This window comes from Alligator sinensis, unplaced genomic scaffold (genome assembly GCF_000455745.1).
Source record: "Alligator sinensis unplaced genomic scaffold, ASM45574v1 scaffold670_1, whole genome shotgun sequence".
Taxonomy (NCBI): Eukaryota; Metazoa; Chordata; order Crocodylia; family Alligatoridae; genus Alligator; species Alligator sinensis.
Window position 1 is genome coordinate 1022211 of NW_005842297.1, and position 21780 is coordinate 1043990.

General features: G+C 41.4%; 1 protein-coding gene across 1 annotated transcript in view; it reads left to right on the forward strand.

The window, feature by feature from the left end:
- MAGI2 (membrane associated guanylate kinase, WW and PDZ domain containing 2) overlaps positions 1-21780 on the forward strand; it is an 880265-nt gene that overhangs the window by 676793 nt on the left and 181692 nt on the right. Inside the window, exon 8 of the mRNA XM_025209602.1 lies at positions 13134-13769. Coding sequence (XP_025065387.1) covers positions 13134-13769 — 636 coding nt within the window. The remainder of the gene's footprint in view (positions 1-13133; positions 13770-21780) is intronic.

The window sequence follows — 21780 nt, forward strand, 5'->3', positions numbered from 1 at the left end:
TCTGCAAATATACTGTGTCAGATGATGACACCTTCAAACACATGGTGCTGTTCTGTGTGTGTTACGTCCTGAACCAGAAGCACTGCTGTTAGTTAATACTGGTGCTCAGCAGGGCTGTCCTCAGTGCTGTGAAAGTGCAGGCCCAAAGATATCACTGAGCTTATACACTTCATCCTCACACACAACAATTTCACTTTTAATAATCAACACTTCCTCCAGATGATGGGAACAGCTATGGGCACTAAATGGCCCCACAGTATGCCAACCTTTTTACCTTTTTTTTTTTTTTACACACCAAAAAAGCAGTGATATACAGCCAAGCCCTCAGATACCACCGCATCTGTACTGAAGGGCACACCCGGGATTGCCACCTCACCAATCTTAAAAAGGCTTTCACCCAGCAAGGACACTCCTCCAGAGAGGTAGATCGCACGTTTGAAAGAGCCACCTGGATACCACGTGAAGAACTGCTGCAGTACAGAAGAAAAACACCCACAAATCGCACACCGCTGGTTATGACCTATCATCCATCCCTTGAACCTGTACGGAAAATCCTCAAAAAATTGCAACCCATATTAGAAAAAGACCCTATTCTTAAAAAGATCTTCCCAGAGCCACCCATCCTAGCCTTCAGACAAGCACCGAACCTCGCCAACCTCATCACCAGAAGCAAACTTCCTCAACCCCAGAACACACCAAACACATCCCAGAACACATTTCTTGTCTGACCATGCCAGACAAGAAATGCAAAACCTGCCCCACATCTCCACCACCCCCACTATTACTACACCCCACAACAGAGCCATCAGCATCCCAGGATCTTACAGCTGCACCTCTATACATGTAATATATCTCATCCAATGCACCAAATGCCCTGATGGAAGATATGTAGGAGAGACCAGACAACAACTGCGCACCAGAATGAACGCACACCGGAAATCCATCAAAGACAGAAACACCCAATTACCGGTGGGGGCACATTTCTCACAGGAGGGCCACTCTCTCTCCAATCTCTCAGTCCTGATCCTCAAGGGAAATTTACACACTTCCCAGAGACGAGCCTATGAGCTCCATTTCATCAACCTGCTGGATACTAGAGATCATGGACTAAACACAGACATTGGATTTTTGATACATTACAATCTGCCTGGCAACTGATTCCCCAGCCCAGCCCAGCCCCTGGCTTCTTTACTTTTCATTCCATCCAGGAAGAGCACACACCAACTGCTGCAGCTTCCTGAGCCTGGCGAAGGGTTTTTGAACCCGAAAGCTTGCTTAATAACTATTCTCCAACCATTTGGGTTGGTCTAATAAAAGATATCAAATTCACCCAAGGAACCTTGTCTTGCTTTGGCTTAGACACTCTCACACACAAAGTCCCCTACTCTTAGAGGTCTTAGAGCTCCTTCTTCTTGCTTTACCATTCTCTGCTGGAATCTAAATTAGTGTAGTTTTCTGGAGACTTTGTATTCTGGTAAGTAGCATATGCTTTAGCTGCTGTATCGTCACTACTCTCATTACCTGTGCTAGTTAGATTCAGCTAGCATAAATGTACTAGCACATGTTACAATCGTATTTTCATTTGTTGGGTAGGCATACCCTTATCACCCTTAAAGCTGTTTACTTTCATCCTTAAGCATACTTAAATTCATTTCTGAACTTGGGGCTGCTGGTTGTGGCTGTGTTGGTCTAAGGACATAGGCAAACAAGGTTCTTTGGGTAGATGTGATACCTTTAATTAGACAAACTAAATAGTTGAAAAAATGTTCTTTACAATCTTTTGGGCACAAACACCCTTCTTCAGGCATAGAGAGAGTTTGCTGGTGAATTGTGTGCTCTCCTGGATAGAATAGAAGCCAATATGCAAAATAAGGTCTGTGAAAATGCAAAGCATGGCAGTGAGGATCAGCGGGAATGGGAAACAATAGATGTAAGACAGGTGTGGGAGGAAAGGGGGAATGTTGAACTGGTGATAAAAAAACGTACCTGGTAAAATGCAGACAGGTTACCTGGGGTTATCAGATGTTAGGCAGGTTATAGTGTGCCATAAATCCAATGTCTATATTTAGTCCATGATTTTTTGTATCCAGTAGATTTATGAAGTGAAGTTCATAGCCTCGTCTACAAAAGGTGTTTTGTAAGTTCCCTTTGAGGATTAGAACTGAGAGTCTGGAGAGAGAGAGTGGTTTTCTTGTGCGAAGTCTGCACCCACAGGTAATTGGGTATTTTTCTCTTTGACAGACTTTCGGTGTGCATTCATTCTGGTACACAGTTATTGTTTGGTTTCTCCAACATATTTTTCCATCAGGACATTTAGTGCACTGGATTAAATGTATTACATTTGTGGAAGTGCACGTGTAAGATCCAGGAATGGTAATGGTTCTGTTGTGGGGTGTAGTTATTATGGGAGTGGTGGAGATGTCGGCAGGTTTTACATTTTTGTCCCAAAATGGTCTGGATCCATTCGGTGTGCTTTGAGCCATAGGAAGTTTACTTCTGGTAATGAAGTTGGTGAGATTCAGTGTGTGTTTAAAGGCTAGGATGGGTGGTTCTGGAAAGATCTCTTTAAGAACTGGGTCTTCTTCTAGTATGAGTTGAAACTGTTTGAGGATTTTTCCATATAGGTTTCAGGGAAGGATGGTATATCATAACTGAGGGTGTAGAATCCGTGGGGATTTTCTTTTTGTACTGCAACAATTCTTCACATGGTATCCGGATGGCTCTTTCAAAAGTATGATTTCTCTCTCTGGAGGAGTGTCCTTGTTGGGTGAAAGCCCTTTTGAGATTTGCAAGGTGACAATTGCAGGTATTCTCAGTGCAAATTCATTGGTATCGGAGAGCATGGCTGTATATTACAGCTTTCTTGGTGTGTTTAGGGTGATCGCTGGTTCTGTGCAAACATGTATGTTGGTCCTTGGGTTTCTTGTATATGGTGGTTTGTATTTTACCATTCTGGACATTAAGCATAATGTCTAAAAAGGAAATGTTGGTTTTGGAGTATTCAAGAGATAGTCTGATGGAGGGGTGATGTTTATTCAATTTGTGATGGAAATCAATCAGAGACTGCAGGGTTTTGATCCAAATGATGAAGATGTCATCTATATATCTTAAATATAGCATGGGTTTGATGGTGCAGTTCTTGAGGAATTCTTCTTCCAGGTGGGTCATAAAAACGTTAGCATATTTTGGGGCCATTTTGGTGCCCATAGCTGTGCCCGTGGTCTGGAGGAAGTGTTGGTTATTGAAACTGAAGTTGGTGTGTGTGAGGATGAAGTGTATAAGTTGAGCAATATCTTTAGGTCTGTATTCTGAGTTGTAATCTTGTTCTTATAGATATGTAAGGCAGGCTTGGATGCCATCCTGGCATGGGATGTTGGTATATAAGCTGATAACATCTATGGTGGCTATGAGGGTATTGCTGGAAATGTGGTCTGTGTTTTTTAATTTTTGTAGAAAGTCTATTATGACTTAGACAAAACTTGGTCTTTGCATGACAAGAGGTTTTAGGATGGATTCAATGAAACCTGATATTTCCTCAGTTAGGGTTCCATGGTTGGATATTATAGGTCTGCCAGTGTTTCAATGTTTGTGGATTTTAGAGAGCATGTAAAAGTCCCTGAATTGCATAGTGGGGGGGATCAAATTTTGTAGTTTCTCTTGTTGTTCAGATGGAAATTATGTGATGGTGGTTTTGAGTTTTAAGGTGAAAAGGGGAGTTGGGTCTTCCTCTAGTTTTTCATAGTAGGTGGCATCAGGGAGTTGTCTGTTGGCTTCTTTTGGGTAGTCTTCACAGTTAAGGATAACTATAGCTCCTCCTTTGTCTGCTGGTTTTATTATTATTTGATGATTGGGTCTTAAAGATTCTATGGCTCTTCTCTCTGAGAGGGAGAGGTTGTTGTGGGGGTGTTTGTTGTTGATTATTTCATTGTTCATTCTTTCTCTAAAGCAGTTAATATAGCGGTCAAGGTTTGAATTTCATCCAAATCTGTGAGGTGTCCAATCTGATGGTTTTTTGGATTTTTTTGCTGTTAATCTTTTCCTCAATATTGTCACAGGATGAAGTGTTTTTGAAAGTGGATTCATTTTGTTTGTGGAAATATTCCTTGAGATGGAGACATTGAAAAAATTCTTCTAGTTCTCCACATTGTAGCATGTTCACAGACCTGTGTCTTGCATATTGGCTTCTATTCTACCCAGAAGAGCACAAAATTCACCAGCAGACTAGACTCTCTCTATGCCTAAAGAAGGGTGTTTGTGCCTGAAAGCTTGCAAAGAACAAATTTTCTAACTATTCAGTTGGTATAATAAAAGATATCACATCTACCCAAAGAAATGTGTCATTCTGAATTTGGAAATTTGTGTCTTAGAGTATGAACTTCAGGCAGGAACCTATTCTTGTAGTGCATCTATGGAACAGATACAGTTTAGTAAGACGTGATTTAACAAACCTAAGCCCACTAGGAAAACAATTTTCCCACTTCATCCAGAGGGTCCAACTCCATACCAGTACTTTATAAACAAGTCATAGAAGATATCTCTCCCTGAAGATGAAATGGTAAGGTATAGTCATAGGACAAGCAGGAAAGAATGAGGAGAGACTGGATAAGGGCAATAAGACTAATGGATTCTATAGGTGTGCTTGTAAATAACCACTTATTTTAGCAAATATAACAAACCTCAAACTCGGTCAAATTTGCTCAGCCCTAATCCAAACTTATCACCCTGAAAATGATTGCGATATCAGGAACCAGAATGTGGATCACTAAAAGAATCAAAATGAAAGAATAAGTAGATTGTAAAGGTATAACAGGACTAATTCCCAGGGGTGGCTGTGATGCCCCATGATGGCCTCGTGATTCTTGCCCTGCTCTGGCTCTCTGGATGCCTTCCCTTTTTTGCCCTTTCCTCTGCCCTGCCTTGCTGTTGTTACTTTATTAGGAAAAGTAGGCTGCCCAGGGTTCCAGAATGGGCCCGTGTGTCCTACTAGTCCATGGATTCCTCTTGACCCCGCAGATCCTTGTCCTGCTCTCAGGCATCTGGTGTGGCCCTCCCAGCCTATCTGTTCTCTACCACACTAATTGCCTTAAGGGCTGATTTTGTAGCCTCTGACCTCCCCAGAGCCACACCCATGCCTCACAGGTGTTACCATTCAGTCACTTTCCCTTGCCCTTCTCAGCCTCTACCCCTCTGCTCTCACTGGCCCCTTTGCCTCAGCCCACTGCACCAGACCTTGGTTTATTGGGCACCAGCCCTGTCTTGTCCTTCTTAGCTTCAGGCCTCTGGCCCTGGTTTTACCCCTCTAGGCTTGTGAGCCCCTGGCCCTGTCTCCACCGTTTTCAGGAACTGGGCACTCTGACCCTGTCTTGCCCCTGTCAGGATCTGGATTGCTCAGCCTAGGCTTCACCCCTTTATGGTTGCTGCCTATTAGTGCCTTAAGCCCAACCCCTGCAGGGCTCAAAACAAGCATATGCCCCTCAGACACTACTGGGATCTCCTACTTCCCCTGCATGTTGCAAGCTGGACCACTGGTCAAAACTGAAATGAGAAGCATAAGCTCTTTAGCTCTGCAATAGGCACTCTGCTGCCCAAGCAAGCTCTGCTCCATCATCCTATTGCAGAGCGGCTAGCTCAGCAATAGGCACTCATATCCTGTGGCCCCTGGTGGGCTATTCCTCTGCAGGAAGCTCATCAACGGCAGTGTTTCCTTCTACCTGGGCTGCTCTCTCCTGCTGTTTCTCCCTTTAAGTAATGGGGAGCCAGGGCTCCCTGTTACAAAAGGCTAATGCTGTCACTACTGTTTAAGCTATTTTTAAAAGGAATAGAAAAGAAAATATGCAAAAGATTTCATGGAGTCTTTCTAAAATATATACTTTTAGTTTTTCTCTAAGTATAATATTATTTTTTTTACACTGACAAGTAATGTCTCTTACTGCCAAAGGCTGAGCTTCTCTGTTGAGCAAATATTACCAGCTGTATGGCTTTGGGATTAGCAGTGAGCAAATCTCAGTCTGCAAACTGGGTTTGGTTTCAAGCAGTTCTCAGAGCTTATCTAAATTGAGTTATCTCCAATCAATCCCCCTTCATGTCCTAAGGCTAGAACTTCTGTTTTTACCTCTTGTTACAGCCCCAGTCAGCTAATTTCTTTGGATTGGCTTTATTGACTTTACCTCTCCAGTATTTTTCCTCCTTCTCTCCCTTTGTGTCTCTATGTTTCACCTTTAAAAGTGTTTTCTCCACATGAGACTGCAACATCAATGTGTTGGCTCTTAGATTTAGCAGTCTGCATTAAATTAGCTGCTATCTACACACTATATTAAAACTGTAACATCCATATATCAGAGGTATTTTTGAAGCACTTTTTACCTAAAACCTTACAGAAGCAAAGAAAAACCCCGTAAACCTTAATCCTTTCTGTGCCTGAACATGAGGATTGCAAGCAAGCAGGAGCAGATACAGGTATGAACCATATCAGGGGCCAGCACTTCATGAAGAAAGTGGAAGCTGTATTCACACAAATGTGGAAAGCTGCCACTCTGGCACGCACAATTGGAGATACTTTGCCTTATGTAAGAAGCATGTATTGAGAGTCAGGGTTATGACCAGGACATGGGTAGTCAGAACATGAACCTAGAGTTACAACCCGGGGGATCAGGAACAGACAGTAGGAGATGTAAGGGTCACACATACAGTCAGGGAATCAGGAGCTGGCAGCTCAGGAGACCAAGATCTATAAGGGAACAGGATGTAAGCAGGCATCCTAGATAGAACCATGAGTCAGGAACAAGAGACAAGGATTCAGGATGGGGTCATCAGCCAGGGTATCCAGAGCAGGCAGCAATAGCTGTACAGGGATGAGATATGGACAGTCATCAAGCCAAGCCATGAGTCAGGAGCCAGCTGCCAGAGGACACAAGTCTGTACTAGAGTCTGGACCACAGGGGTCAAGGAGCCAACAAAGCAGTCTGGAATCCAGGGGGCACCAGGCAGGAACCAGGAACAAGGATGAAGCCAGGAAGCCAAATAGCAGAACCCAAGGAACAGAAAATCAGGAACAAACAAGTAGGACCCAGGGACCTGGAAACTATGAATCAAAAATAGGAACCAAGAAACTAAGAATAAGGGGTAAGAAGCCTAATACTAGCTAGAAAGGCAACTGTCCTTTTAGAGCTGGACCCTGAAAGAGCTGCTGCTTATAAGCAGGCATCCAATCCAAAGCAGGCAACTAGGGGCTAGCTCGGATAGGCCCATTTGATAACTAGGGCCAGCTGAGGGCAATTCTCACTTGAACAGTGGGTGCCACAATGGCCCTGATTTACATCCAACACCTGTAGAGGCAGTTTTAAACTAGAAAATCCCAGTCATAGATTCATAAATTCATAGAAGTTAGGGGCTGGAAGGCATCTCACAAGATCATCAGGTCCAGCCCCCCTTGCTCTAAGGCAAGAAAGACTACTGAGGTCAGATGACCCCAGTGAGGTGTGCGTCCAGTCACCTTTTGAAGATCTTGGGGAAGCTGACTGTACCACCTCTGGAGGGAGTCTGTTCCTGACTCTGGACACACAAACCATAAAGAAGTTTTTTGTTATGTCTAATCTGAAATGACCTTCTATCAGTTTATGACCATTATTCCTAGTCTTCCCCTGGGGTGCCATGGTGAACAGATGTTCTCCTAGCCCCTGATGTTTGCCCCTTATATACTTAAAGGCTGCCATCAAGTCCCCCCTGAGTCTTCTCTTTTCCAGGTTGAACAGTCCCATGTCCTTCCTTCTGCCTCTCCTCGTATGGCCTGTTCTCCAGATCTCTAATCATTCGTGTGGCCCTCCTTTGGACTTATTCCAGCTTCTTCACACCCCCCTTGAAGTGTGGTGCCCAGAAATGGACACAGTACTCCAGCTGCAGCCTCACCAATGATGAGTAGAGCAGGTGGATGACATGCTTAGTCTTGCTTGCAATGCATTGGTTGATGCATGACAGAGTGTTGTTCTCTTTGCCAACTATAGCATTGCACTGATGGCTACAATATTCATTGTATAGTTGATCATGACCCCCAGGTCTCTTTCAATTTTGGTGCTGGCTAGTGTAGCACTACCAAGACTGTAAGTATGTTGTGGATTATTTCTCCTCAGATGGAGCACTTTACATTTCTCGGTGTTAAACATCATCGGGTTTACATCAGCCCACTTTACAAGCCTGTCAGGCCAGCCTGTATCCTCAGTCTGTCTTCCAGTGTGACCACACTCCTCAATAACTTGGTGTCATCCATGAACTTTGCCAGTATGCTTTTCACACCCATATCCAAATCATTGATAGAAATGTTGAAAAGCACTGGTCCAAGTACTAAGCCTTTAGGGACACCACTAGTCACCCATTTGCCATGTCAACTCAGTTCTGTCTACTAACACACTTTGGGTCCAACCTCAAAGCCAGTTTCCCAACCACCAGACCATTAAGTTGTTGAGGCTGCGAACTTTCAATTTAACCATGAGGACATTGTGGGAGAGCAAGTCAGAGGCCTTTTTGAAATCCAAGTGTCTGACATCAACCTCATCTCCCTTATCCAAGTGGCAAGGTACCTGATATATTAGTCAATATTATTTTGAATATTATACCTGTCAATATTATTTTGAAACCTTTCACAAATTGTAACATAGATATTAACGGAGAATTCCAGTAAGCTTTTCAAAGAGTTGTTTCCATGGAAAAGCATTCGCCATTCTTGTCTATCTGTAAATTCTTTTATGGGATGTTTCTATTAATTGGAACATGCACTGAAGCACCTACATCACTCCCAGTTAGGTAGAACACATGGAGCTGGTGCAGCAAGTTTCAACTCATAACTGAGTGTCATAGACATAAGTGGATTACAACGACGGGAAATGCGCTTAGCACAGTCGGTCAGTAGTAGATGATCTATATCACAAATATCCTCTGACCAAGTTCTCTACCCCTGCATGCCTTCTCTGTGCTTCCTTTCTGTTCATGCTTGCCTGCTGCCTCTTCAGGTTCAGCTTTACCAGAATTGGTAAACACCCTCTTCTAGAGTCAGGGCTGAGAATGCAGCTGAGTTCCCTCCAAAAAAGTGAATGAGCCTGTTGTCATTGTGCTGGTTCATGAGACAGTAAATGCAGTTGAGCCTCAACTAAGCTGTGAAACCAACTCAACGCAAAGTGATACCAAATCCACTGTGTTAAAAAATCGGGGGTGGAGGAAGGGGTGGTGGGGCACAGAGCATTGTTCCAGTCACTTAACACTGGTGACAGTAATGTTAGGTGTTACTTGTAGCAAAGTAAATGCAGATATTTCAGGCAGAAATGTGACTTGCAAGTTGACAGCCTTCACATATTTAGATATGCCAAATTCAAAACTTTGGTCTTTTGACACAAAAGTTTTCAGATGAAGATTAATGCAAGAAGCAAATAGTAAATAAAGAAGAAATAAATTTTCTGCCATGTGTATTCAGTACAGCATTTTATCCATTTATTTAATTTTAAGTCTGACTTTTAACATTTTCAAATTGTGTCTTCTCCAGATACAATCAACTGCTTATCTCAGCATCATCTCTGCTCTCACAGAACTACCTAAGCCATAGTTTTCCTTCTACTGTTATTTTGAGACCTATTTATGATGCACTTTCACAGAGTATGGCTCCTAGGGTTTCTAAGAATAGCATTCTTGGGCATTTAAACAAAGTCTGTCAGCATTTGCTTCCTTGGCCCCCTCTGGAGAAATCACTACATGAATCACTGCTTATGCCTATGAGTTATAAAAGTATGCAATTAACTCCTGTCAGGTTGTTAGAGAGTCTGATCATGTGTGAACTGACCATTTCACTTTTACATACAAAAACACTCTTGCCTTTCTCTGAAGTGGCATTTTGATGATGACTTTTCCCCCCTCTGCTTGCTTGATTAGATCCTTGATTGCAGTGCTTCAGGGAAACAATTTCACAAATTCATTGGAAACAAGTCCACTGAACCCCCCACCTCCCAACAAAAGAGTTTCATTTAATTACTGAATCTTGACATACTATTAAAAGATAAAATTGATGCTATATCCTTATAGATCAAATAATCTATGTAATTAGGAGGAACTTTACAGCAAGGGTACATCTACTATGTATATGGTGACCACCCGTCCCTAATTGGGCAGGACAGTCCCGGAAGGGGAGCATCAAGTGCCATTCCTGAGCTGTGTGACTCCAGGACACCATTTGTCCCAGATTCACAGTATTGTGCAGGTATCTGGGTTTTCCGTTCACTGCAGAAAACCACGGGAAATGACAAGTTTCCCTTTGCAGGCTGGCAGCATTCCTGAAAGGGGCAGCTTAGGGCTGCCGGAAGTGAGACACAGGGGGCATCATGTGCATGTGCATGCCCGCACACATGCATGTGGCTGGGGATGCAGCCAGGCAGCATGGAGAGCAGCTCCCTGCAGGTAAGTCTATGGCAGGGGAGGGGGAGTGCAGGGAGTGGTGAGGGTCAGATTGAGGCCCCCATAGTGAGGGAGGGAGTGGGGCAGGGACTGGGGCGCTGCCCAGCCAGGATAGTGCATGGGGCCTGGGGCTGGGACATAGAGTGGGATGGAGCCATGAGCAGCTCATCCAGGGGGCATGGGAATGGCATGGGGGGGCATGTGCCACCCCCATATTTGTGCATGGGATGGGGGTGGATGCAGGCTGCTCACTGCAGGTTCAGAGCTCCCTGCCCTGCTGTCTTCCCCCTCCCCACCCCGTAGCCCCACACTGGATACGCTGCCATGGCAAGGCCTCCTCTGCCCACCCAGCAGCAGCAGGGGTGGCAGTGGCATGGTGTTGTGTCCCCCACTGCTGCCAGGTGGGCAAGGGATGCCTCACCATGTCAGCAAGGCTAACATGGGGTTCCAGGGGAAGCCCACAGGGCAGGGAGCCCCAGGCTCATAGTAGGCAACCCACATCTGCCCCAGCTCTGCTCAACTCTGCTCTGACCATGCTGCCAGTGAGATGCAGGAGGTGGGCATGTGTTCTGCCATTCAATTTTGAAAAGGTGGTCACCCTTACTATATCCTGCCTTCAGTTCTGCACTCAGCCTTAATGTGGATTGGCACAATCCACACTAAACCCCTTTAGCTTTCCCTTCACCCATCCACACAACCCCTGAGAATTCTCCTGAGTGTCAGGGCCTGAACTCAGCTCTCCTAATGCACCCTTCCTTGTGCATTCAGAACGCACCCAGTTCTGCCTTTCTGTATCTGATTTCTGGTCAATCTGTACTCTACCTTCTGTCTCTAGTACCTATAATTAGAATCAAGCATAGGAGACGCAAGTAGCAAACATTTGGGATTACTGATCATGAAAAAGGGAATAAGACAGTTTATATTTGTAATGTTTGTACAAATTAATTGCTATTTATTTTATTTAAATTAAACATTTTACTCTGGGCTGTGGCCTGTAGGCACTACCATAATATTAATGCGTATTGGTACTCATAAATATATTAATCAATCATGATAATTGGAAGACACCTAAATGAATTTGAACTTACTTGTGAACTCTTCTTCAGTAGAAAATGGCTGCTGTATAAGCAAAGGGTGAAAACTCATGAATATTGCTTTGATTGAAAATGCTGCATCTGTTTCCATATATACTGTGGTCACCATTAAAAAATCAGCATTTGTATTTGCTAACAGCTGCAACATAGTTATATGTAGCATGCAATTTGGTCTGTACTTAGAATAGGAAATCACTGTGTCTAAGTACAGACAATCAAAAAGCCTGAGGCTAAGTTGATTCAATCTTTGCCAGTTAGTCTAAGCTCTGTACATGGAACCAATAAACAAGTGAACAGACATTCATTTTTGATTCCAGAAATGCAGCCACATGCCTGCATTTTTCCAGGCCAGAAACCATGGGGCTTCAGGGTGCTAAATCACACCTCTCTGCTGGGCTGGAGCAGATAGCTTGGGCCAAGGCTAGCCCACCCACCCTGAAGGGGCAGGCATTACATGGGCAAAGTATTCTGAGACGCTGGGGGACTGTGAGTTAACTCTGAATCTGGAGGGGATCTGGGACAGAAGTTCAATAAACTGATTTAACCTAACTCAGTTAAGTCTGATACCGCAGCCATCCAGGTTTATTTTAAACCAGTTTCTGCTATTTTGAAAGTGATTTACGTGCAGTGAATTTCTGTTGTGCTACAGATTTGAACTGGTTTCTGATCATTTATATGAGTTTGTGTGTAATTTCTCTCTCTAGCCTATGGTAAAGTCTTGGTGTCTGATGGCAACTAGTGAATTCTCAAAGGCATTTGTAGAAATCCTTTAATGCAGGACAATGCTTTTTCTTTCATGCAAATTAATTATTAATCCTAAATTAGCATTCACTCTATTCCTTTTTCAGACACAGATACTAAAAAGTCTAATAATATTATAGAAATCAAATTTTTTGCAATATTTGCTTTAATCCTAATTTTCACTTTCTTATAACTATTTCCATAGAATATGACACCAAAAATATTGTGTATTAGCTACAAAGGAATAGATAGAGACTCCAGTAGAGATTGCATATAGGGATTACATGAGCTTCACAATTGTATGGTAATGTGTTTGTATAATAAACTTTTCCCTACTAAACAAAAATCAGTCACATACAAACATTTCCAAAAAGTGAAATTTTGATACCAGCAGTATTTTAAACCACCAACAACGTTACAGATTTTCCTATTTTTTTCTTTATACCAATCTTTTGATGTCATGAGCTCCAGGTACGCTTTCAAAAGAAATTGTAAAAAATCTCTACTGTATCATTTGAATATCATTCAAACATGTATAATTTGAATATAATTTGAATACAATTGAGACAACATTTGAAGGACTAAGGAAGAGAAACAGAAAATAATTTTTGAGGAACAGGAGTGGATCTGTTTCTGAGGTTGTATTTTTTCCTGAATTTCAGGAAAAGGAAAAATATTTTCAGTGTTCATCTCATTTACCTCTATAGACAGACAAACTACACCTGTGTATCAGCACGAAATCATGAGTCTAATTGTTTTACTTTTTAGTAAAACAGTGATACCTTTGCCTAGCCTCATAAATACATTCCTTTTGTGCCTATAGCAATTGACATTATCTCATGTTGTCACTATTTTTTCTCTTTCTAGGTGATGTCATTGTCTATATTAATGAAGTTTGTGTCCTTGGACATACTCACGCAGATGTAGTCAAACTCTTCCAATCTGTTCCTATTGGTCAGAGTGTCAACTTGGTGCTATGCCGTGGATACCCTTTGCCCTTTGATCCTGAAGATCCTGCCAACAGCATGGTGCCACCACTTGCAGTAATGGAGAGGCCTCCAGTAGTGGTAAATGGAAGACATAACTATGAAACTTATTTGGAATACATATCTAGGACCTCTCAATCTGTTCCAGATATAACAGATCGACCACCACATTCCTTGCACTCCATTCCAGCAGATAGTCAGCTTGATAGCACATTCCCACCACCTGTTCATGATGATAATGTATCAATGGCTTCTTCTGGGGCCACACAAGCTGAACTCATGACCTTAACCATTGTGAAAGGGGCCCAGGGCTTTGGCTTCACTATAGCAGACAGTCCTACAGGACAGAGGGTGAAGCAAATTCTAGACATTCAGGGATGCCCTGGTTTGTGTGAAGGTGACCTCATTGTTGAGATCAACCAGCAGAATGTACAGAACCTGAGCCATGCAGAAGTAGTGGATATACTTAAAGAATGTCCTGTTGGAAGTGAAACTTCTTTGATTATACATAGAGGAGGTAAGTCTAGAAAGTCTGTACAATTACAAAAATGTGTGTGAAAGGTTCTAAACAAGGGGAGCTCCTTATGCTCACTACATCTGTGCGCACTGGATTGGAAGCTGGGTTCTGGGCAGGGGGAGGGGGAATCACTGTTTTTCTGAAAATGGTTGTGTGCATGTACACACACACACATATGTATGTATGCATATATGAAGTACTGTAGGCCCAATGTAACAGTTTATTGTATATTCTTTTCTGTGTTTAAAGCTCTAACCTTGTGCCAAATATTTTCTCTCTGTATAAGTGTAAGATAACCACCAGTGCATTCCATATCCTTTTAGCATTTACTAGTTTGAATGAAGGTTGCATGCAAGTTTTTATAGTCTCAAACCAAAGTATTGCAAGGGTTAAGTAAATTACTTATCTGCCTGTTAATTCAAGTATAACAAAATGAGAACAAAGCTGAATCTGTTAAAAATGAAAGGGGCACAGTCAAGTTTGTGAGACCATTTGATGTACTTTTTCCTTCCTCGTAAAACCATTGTACAATAGAATTTTGTTTCTTCCCCAGAAAACAAAGTTACTCTGTATCTTTTTGTCTATTTAAAAATGGCAGCTAGAGCTCAGCTTTCATGCTTATGATAGTAAATATGTGTATTTATTCCTTAGGCAGACAGGTAAAAGCCTGAATAAGAATAGTTCTTTTTAATACCTAGACAGTAAACTGTTCTTTCTTCGCTTAGGATCATAGTAAAGAACATACATATTTATTGATGTGTTAGTCCAGGTGATAAACACCCAACGGCTACTTCTAAATAGGATTAGATTTCTTTAGTTAAATCACCAATTCCTTTAAATTAGTAATTCTTATGTCAATGAATGTATGTTATTCTGAACTTTAAAAAAATTGGATGTGGCTAAGAATATATTTATCACTTTTTGTTTTTAGAAGTACAGTGTGAGCAGTGAAGCAAGTATTAATGTCAGCAGATGCCAAAAGTTACTATAGCAAAATAATTGCAATCTCAGTACCTACATTGCCTACAAAGCCTAGAACAAATCATGTCAAAGAAACCTGATTACATTTTTCGTATCAAATCACAAAATTAATTGATAGAGAAAACATTAGAAGATTTAATACATGGAGATCCAACTAGGCAGTTGATAGAGTATGAATCTCAGAATCATCTGTGAAAAATTAATTTGCATTATACTAAATATAACATTCCATTTATCCCTTGGAATGAAATCCGCTGAAGAACTATGAGCAAAAAGACAAAGAGCAATATAAAAACTTAGAGAAAGTTTAGTGATGTCTGTGAGGGTTGCTGGAGTTAGTGTCAGGTCTAGTTTTATTTTAACATTATTAATAAAGCAGATACATGGAATAAACTGCATGTTGATTTCTGTGGCAAATGATGGGAAATGGGGTTGAGTGTTGGGTAGTAGAAATAATATAAGGGGAACCAGAGAGGTTAGAACACAACATTATATTTAATATGGAGAAAATTCAAGCTAATGCCTCTTCAGGAGAAAATAATCAAAACAATCCAAACTATTAATCTTCAGTCAGAGGAGGAGGGTGGAATACAGTAATGATGAAGAAGAAGTCTGAGTGAGTGGGGACAGCAAAGTAGATTTGAGCTTGCAACACAATTTAGGTAAAAAATGAACTTACTCTATTGCTCAGGTAGGTCCTTTCTCTGTGGAATTTCTTTTTAGTTACTTTACTGAACATGCATGCTGTACATAGTTACAGAGAGAATATGAGCACTTGACAAAACAGTAAGTAGAGCAGGTGTTGGCAACTTATGGCCCGTGAGCCAGATCTGGCCCACATAGCCATTGGATCTGATCTTCAGAGCCAGGGGTATTTGGCAGCAGCAACAGCAGAGTAGGCGACTACACAGGGGGGAGAAGTGGTGCCAGCAGCCAGAAAGAGTTCCTAACCACTGACTTAGAAGAGGGAAGAAAATGAGTATCTACGAGTATTACAATATGATGGAAATCAAGGCGGGATGGGAGCTTTTGGTAAAATACAAGCGATACGAATAGTAAGTAGGAACAAACAAAAATCAGAAAATATTTCACAACAGGTTTATTAGACTTGAAATCACTCAAACTTGGGGAATATTGGCCTTTGTCTTGAGACATCCAAAACTGCTGAACAACGCAATATAGATATATACATTAAAGGGGATTCTTCTACCAAAGGAACAAATAGAATATTTTAATCTATACAAAAATGAGAGAGTTTCTTGAACAAAAAATTGTTTCCATGAATTCATAGGTACAGTGTGACTAGAGAAACAGGTTTTGTGATCAGTTCTTGTAAAATAACCCAAATATGAACTGCAGCCCTAGCAACATTTAACTTAAACCTGCTAGGATTCTAAAATATTTAATCTGTTACATGGGTGAAGGTAAGTTACTCTTCTTCATTACTTTTTGTACCAGATCTTTATTTTTTTGCTTGGATACAGGATGACAGTTGAAACGTACCCTCATTTTCCATCTTTTCCTTGTGTGTCCAATCACTTCCTACTTTTGCTATGACAAAGAACAGTCTATTCCTTTTTATAGCATTTGCTAGAAGATGGAAGTTGAATGTTACATATTGTTATTGGAGACTTGTAATTTGTCCATATAGATTGACCAGTACAGTACAGTGTTAAAAATCTATTTTCAGAACTGAGTTTCTCACTCTCTAATTAAACAGTCTTGTCCTTATTATAAAAACAAAAAAAAATTGATATTCATCAAGGAATATATTCACTACGGGTACTAACAAAAATCTTTTTGCCATGGAACTGGCAAAAAGCCTTTTGCCCTTAACATTTCAATAGCATGGATGTGTAAGGGAAGAAGAGTTGTGCATCTGTCATGGGGGAGATGGGAGAAAAATAGTAGTATCCAAAATAAAGAGTTTGCAAAGGTATCAGGACCTAGCTTGAACTAATGGTAGCTGGAACTTCACAAGTTGATGATCACCAATCATCACTGATCATCAATCTGTTATCAAACAATGATGATCATTTCAGGAGGAGCAACTATTCCTAGTTTTCCACTGTATTTACCTTATGTCCTCTGAAGTAGTACTACAAGGCCACTTTTTATCTGATATCATCAGTTCACAGGTTTTGCTATATTGCCAGAGAAACTTAGATATTATTTAAGAATAAAAATATGAGCAGGTGTTCAGGTCAGTATGTGTTCAAACAGCTAACAAGAAAAAGGAGTCATGGGAGTTCAAGAAGCACAGAATTTGTTTACTGAATAATGCAGCTGCTGAGCTGAATTTGGGTCTAACTCCTCATTTATTACTTTCTTGCTGATTCCATTCCTCTGGATCTGTTTCCTGTTGGTCAACCCCAAGTGCCCCCTCCCTTGACTTGGGGGAGGGAGGAGAAAGTCATGCACATCCCTTTGCTGAAGGTGGAAACTAGCTGGCCCACTTCCTTGATAAGGCATCAAATATTGAGATTAGAGGACAACACTACTGAAGGTGAAATAAAACTAAAACTTGACAGGAACAGTGTAAATCCCAGTCCCCGTCTCCAGGCTGAAGGGTAACAAAATAGTGGAGGACCCCTCTTCTGAGAGGGAGTGGCAGAGTAAGTGGGCATGTTTCTACCCACAGCATTTCCCATCACTCTGCCATATACACAAAAATTCACAGTGGTTTTCTACCTGACAAACTTGCTGCATCAGACAGCAGCACACTTAGGCTCCTGCACTCCACATGGGCTACTTACTGAATCACAGTGTTGCTGGATTCACACAGCAGTGCTGATAGGCTGATTAGCACTGCTGAAAGTCAGTGCTAATTAACCTGTCCACCCTGCCCTGCTAACGTGGCAGGAGGTACCCACCCAAAGGACCTATGTTTGAGGACTCCACTGCTTGTCCTGGCAAATGTGTGAGATAGGATTTCTTGGTGAACAGATTCTTCTCCTACAGAATTGGAAGCTGAGCTGAGAGTGAATCATTAACGATTCTGTAACTGAAGACAGACTCTTTTGTGGGACGCACAATTACAGCTTATCAAAGAGAATCAGATGTAACCCTAAAAATGCCTCCAAATATCTCCTTCACCAAGGTCTGTTAAATGGTCTAAGGAAATAAATGATGACCGGATCCAAATTGTATTCAGAGGTCCCTAATTGCAGTTAGGGAGAAACTATGGGAAGGAGGGAGAAACCTAACTCATGGAAACTCATAAAAATATTAGAGGTCTAGGAAAGATGATTTATGATGAGAAAAGGCTGGATGACTTATGAGAAAAGGATTATTTAGTCTGGGGAAGAGAAGACTGAAGGGAGATCTGATAACTGTCTTCAAATACATGAAGGGTGGTTATAAAGACAATGGTGATAAATTGTTCTCTGTAGCCTCAGGACACAGGGCAAGAAATAATGGTCTTGAACTACAACAAAATTAATTTAAGTTGAATGTTAGGAAAAAACTCTCACTCTATGAGGGTAGTTAAGAACTGGAACAGATTACCTAGAGAGGTTGTGTAGTGTTCATCACTGGCATTTTTTAAGATTGGGTTCAACAAATAGTAGCCGGGAATGGCTTAGACAGGAACGATTGTGTCTTGAGCAGAGGATTGGCCTACATAACCTCCTGAGTCCTATCCTACCCTATTTTGCTTTGATTGTGTGTTTCTATGTGCAACCCTGTCATCGGCTGCAAAACTGCTTCAGTGTCCAGATTCTTTAGGTGCCTCTGTTTGAGCCTGAAAAGTTCACTAGATGCCTATACTTTAGCTTCTGGGCATGTTGAGAAGCAATCTAGTTTGATCATCTAGGCACCCAACTCCTACCTAACATCTGTTACAATTGAGATGGGTGATCTTCCCTCCCATAGCAGAACCCTTAGCACTGGGATACAATACCATGCTCCATCCTTTTTGGGTTTCTTCTGGCCCCACAATTCTTGTATTCTTGGCAGTGTATACAACTCAGCTTCAACAGGAGAGGTGTAAAGTAAAGATTCACGGCAAAGGCAATACAGACACAAAGGGATCCCTGCTTGTCAGGGCTGGACCATTGCAAAACACCCTCCCTTGGACTAAGTAAAGCCATGCAGAGAGACCAATAGGCCAGGCAACCCTGTCCTTTCCTGGAAGGGTTGTATGCTTCAGGCAAGGGGAGAATACATAGAAACTGTTCAGAGAATGTCAAACTAAGCAGGAAGCTTGCTACAACAAAGGAGTCAAGGACCCAAGGTCCCTACACACAGGTGAGCATGTACTGATCAAACCATCAATTAGCTACAAATGTAATAGAGAAATACATTAGTCCAAAAACACAAATCATATAAAACAGCTACATATTGAGAGCAGCAGTACAGATGAAACCAAAGGCAACTGTGGAGTAGCAGCAGACAGCCCAGCATATTCAGACAGATAGAACAAAGGCCAGGATCAGGAAGACAGAAGGAATATCAGCCACCAGCTGGCCAGGCATTAAGGAATCAGAAGAAATGACCAACAATAACCCGCACAACACAATGAAGGCAGCGTCAGGGGGGAGTAACTATTCCCCAAAAGGGATAACACAAACAAGAAGTAAGGAGTTAGTTCAAATTTAGCACACTTGAAGGACCCTGAGGCCTAGTGAGTTCTAGTGGAATAGCAGGAAGGGGTGTTTCCCTGGGATGGCTGATGTATTCATAACTTCTCATCCCAGCAGATAAGCACATAGTTGCACCACATAGCCAGAAATATTGTTATAAAGAATCATGTAACAACTGGCATAGAACTTGGAAGGAAGGGCAGACATGGCCAGAGGTAAGAGGTGGCTGGGACATCAGGAAGCACCTTTGTGCACGCTGGTAGAGCACTAGCTGCAGCTACAATATTTCTAGAAATAATTTCCTGAATAAAGGCCAATTTAGAATTATACACATGGTATTATCCAACATTTTAGCCTCCATCTTTTATCTCATAGCTTGTGATTTCCTGCTCCCACCTACTCCCATCCAGTTCTGTGCAAGGCACTGCTACTTCCCTACAGTATAATCGCCCCTGCGCCCAGTGCTTAAATCTAGCCTTAATGAAAAACAAGACGTATAATTGAATAGATGCTTTTTTCAGTTTGGCAAACTGAAACTGAACTTCAACAATTCCCTCAAGATTAATTCTGTGCAAATCAATTCTTCCTAAAATTGCTTTAGTTTGTTTGTTTTTGGATTTGCTTTGCTTTGTTCTTTATCCAATGACAATAGAAATATTTCATGAGTGACGGTTGTTTTAAACCATACTACCTTGTCAGTTTCATTCACTTTGGTAGTAGATGCCATGTCATCGCCTGCATATTCACCCCTCTTCATTTTCTCTACATAGACATGGATATCCTAGAACATAGTATTTCCATATCCTTTTGTGTTGCCACTTATATTTCTAAAATTATTTCCAAAAGCAAAATGTCTGAAAGGCTTTTAAGAAATAATGTTGCCATGGTAGAAATACTGATTTACTTACACTTGAATATCATTCCTGGAAGCACTGCATTCAAGATTCATTATTTCCAGTAAGGCATGTCACAGCTCAGAGAATATTACTGTTTAACCTGTGGGGAGATAGCCTCTACTCATACCCCTCTGACTCTATGACTCGATAGTATTATAAATTGCATTAGGTTTTGAATTTTGACGTTCTAAATGTCTTTTTACCATCTTGCCTATCAATTGAATTTTCAAAAATATTTTACAAATTATAGCAGATAATGGGATTTTTAGCAGCTTTATCTCATTTTCCATGTTTATATCATGGTTTTTACAAGAGATTATCTGAAAATTCTCAAAAAGACAAACGGCCAAAACTCAGCAACACAGAGCATATTATTTGTTACTAGTACTGGCTGGCAAACCTTGAAAGAGAGAGAGCCCAAGCACCCTAAAAAACACAGTAATGAGATTTTCATATTTTACTGTACAGCTCTGATTAGCTGTGAAGCTCTGTGCAATCACCTTTGTATTCCTGAATGAGAGAAAATGAAATCATAGACGTTTTTAATGAATATGGATTCCTGAAAAAAATAGATATCAATAATAGGAAACAGCTATTATTACACTGTATTAATGGAAGTGATGTTAATTGCATTACATTTCAAAGTGGTAGTGTTATGCTTTTGCTTCATCCTCCTTATTAATGTTCGTTCACAGTGTGGGACTTTGTGGATAATTTTGCAGTGCATTAGATAAATCTTTTTTACACATACTGCATAGGAGATTTTTAATGAGAATTAGCAGGAATTTTGTTTCAAAAGTACTTTTATTATTGGTGGAAGTGCTTTCTAATGTAGGCTTAGAAGGTCTGTATTAAATTTGAATAGTGCTTTCATTAAAACTTAAGGGGACAGTTATGCCAGGGATGTGTGTGTGTCTTGTTAGCACTAGGAGTTACATTTACACATTGAATAAAGAAATAGGTCCCCTTTGAATACTTTTTAGTAAAAAGGAAGTATAGTTATGCCATTAGGTGCATCTACATGAGACGTTTACTGTGTAGCTGCCTAATTAGCTCCACAGTAAATGTCTCAGTGTCTACAAATGTGCCCCTATTAGAGTGCAATAAACCAATAAGCTCTGCTGCTGGTTAGAGTACTTGTAAATACAAGTACTAACCTGTAGCAGAGTTTTTTAGTGCACAGCAACACAAATGTAGACACTGACATTGCTGGCTAGAGCACGAGGGTGCTTCAGGGTGGGTCCTGTCTGCCAGCTAGCCCCAGAGTGGAGCACCCTCGTGCCCCAACCAGCCCCTCTACAGCACACTGAGCTGGATCAGAGTGTCACAACCCAAAGTTGTGGTTTTTCTTGTTTGTGTGTGCTTCGGCATCGTTAAATCATGTTCCCGCCAAATTGCAGCTCTTATGCACAGTGGAGTGTTCTGTTGTAACAGAGAACCCGCATGCAGGAGCTTTTCCCGACAGTTCTGTAGCTTTCTTTGCATGGTGCATTTCTTTTGCATTATAGTGATGCACGATGCAAAGGAGTTCCTGCCATTTGTATTTAGATT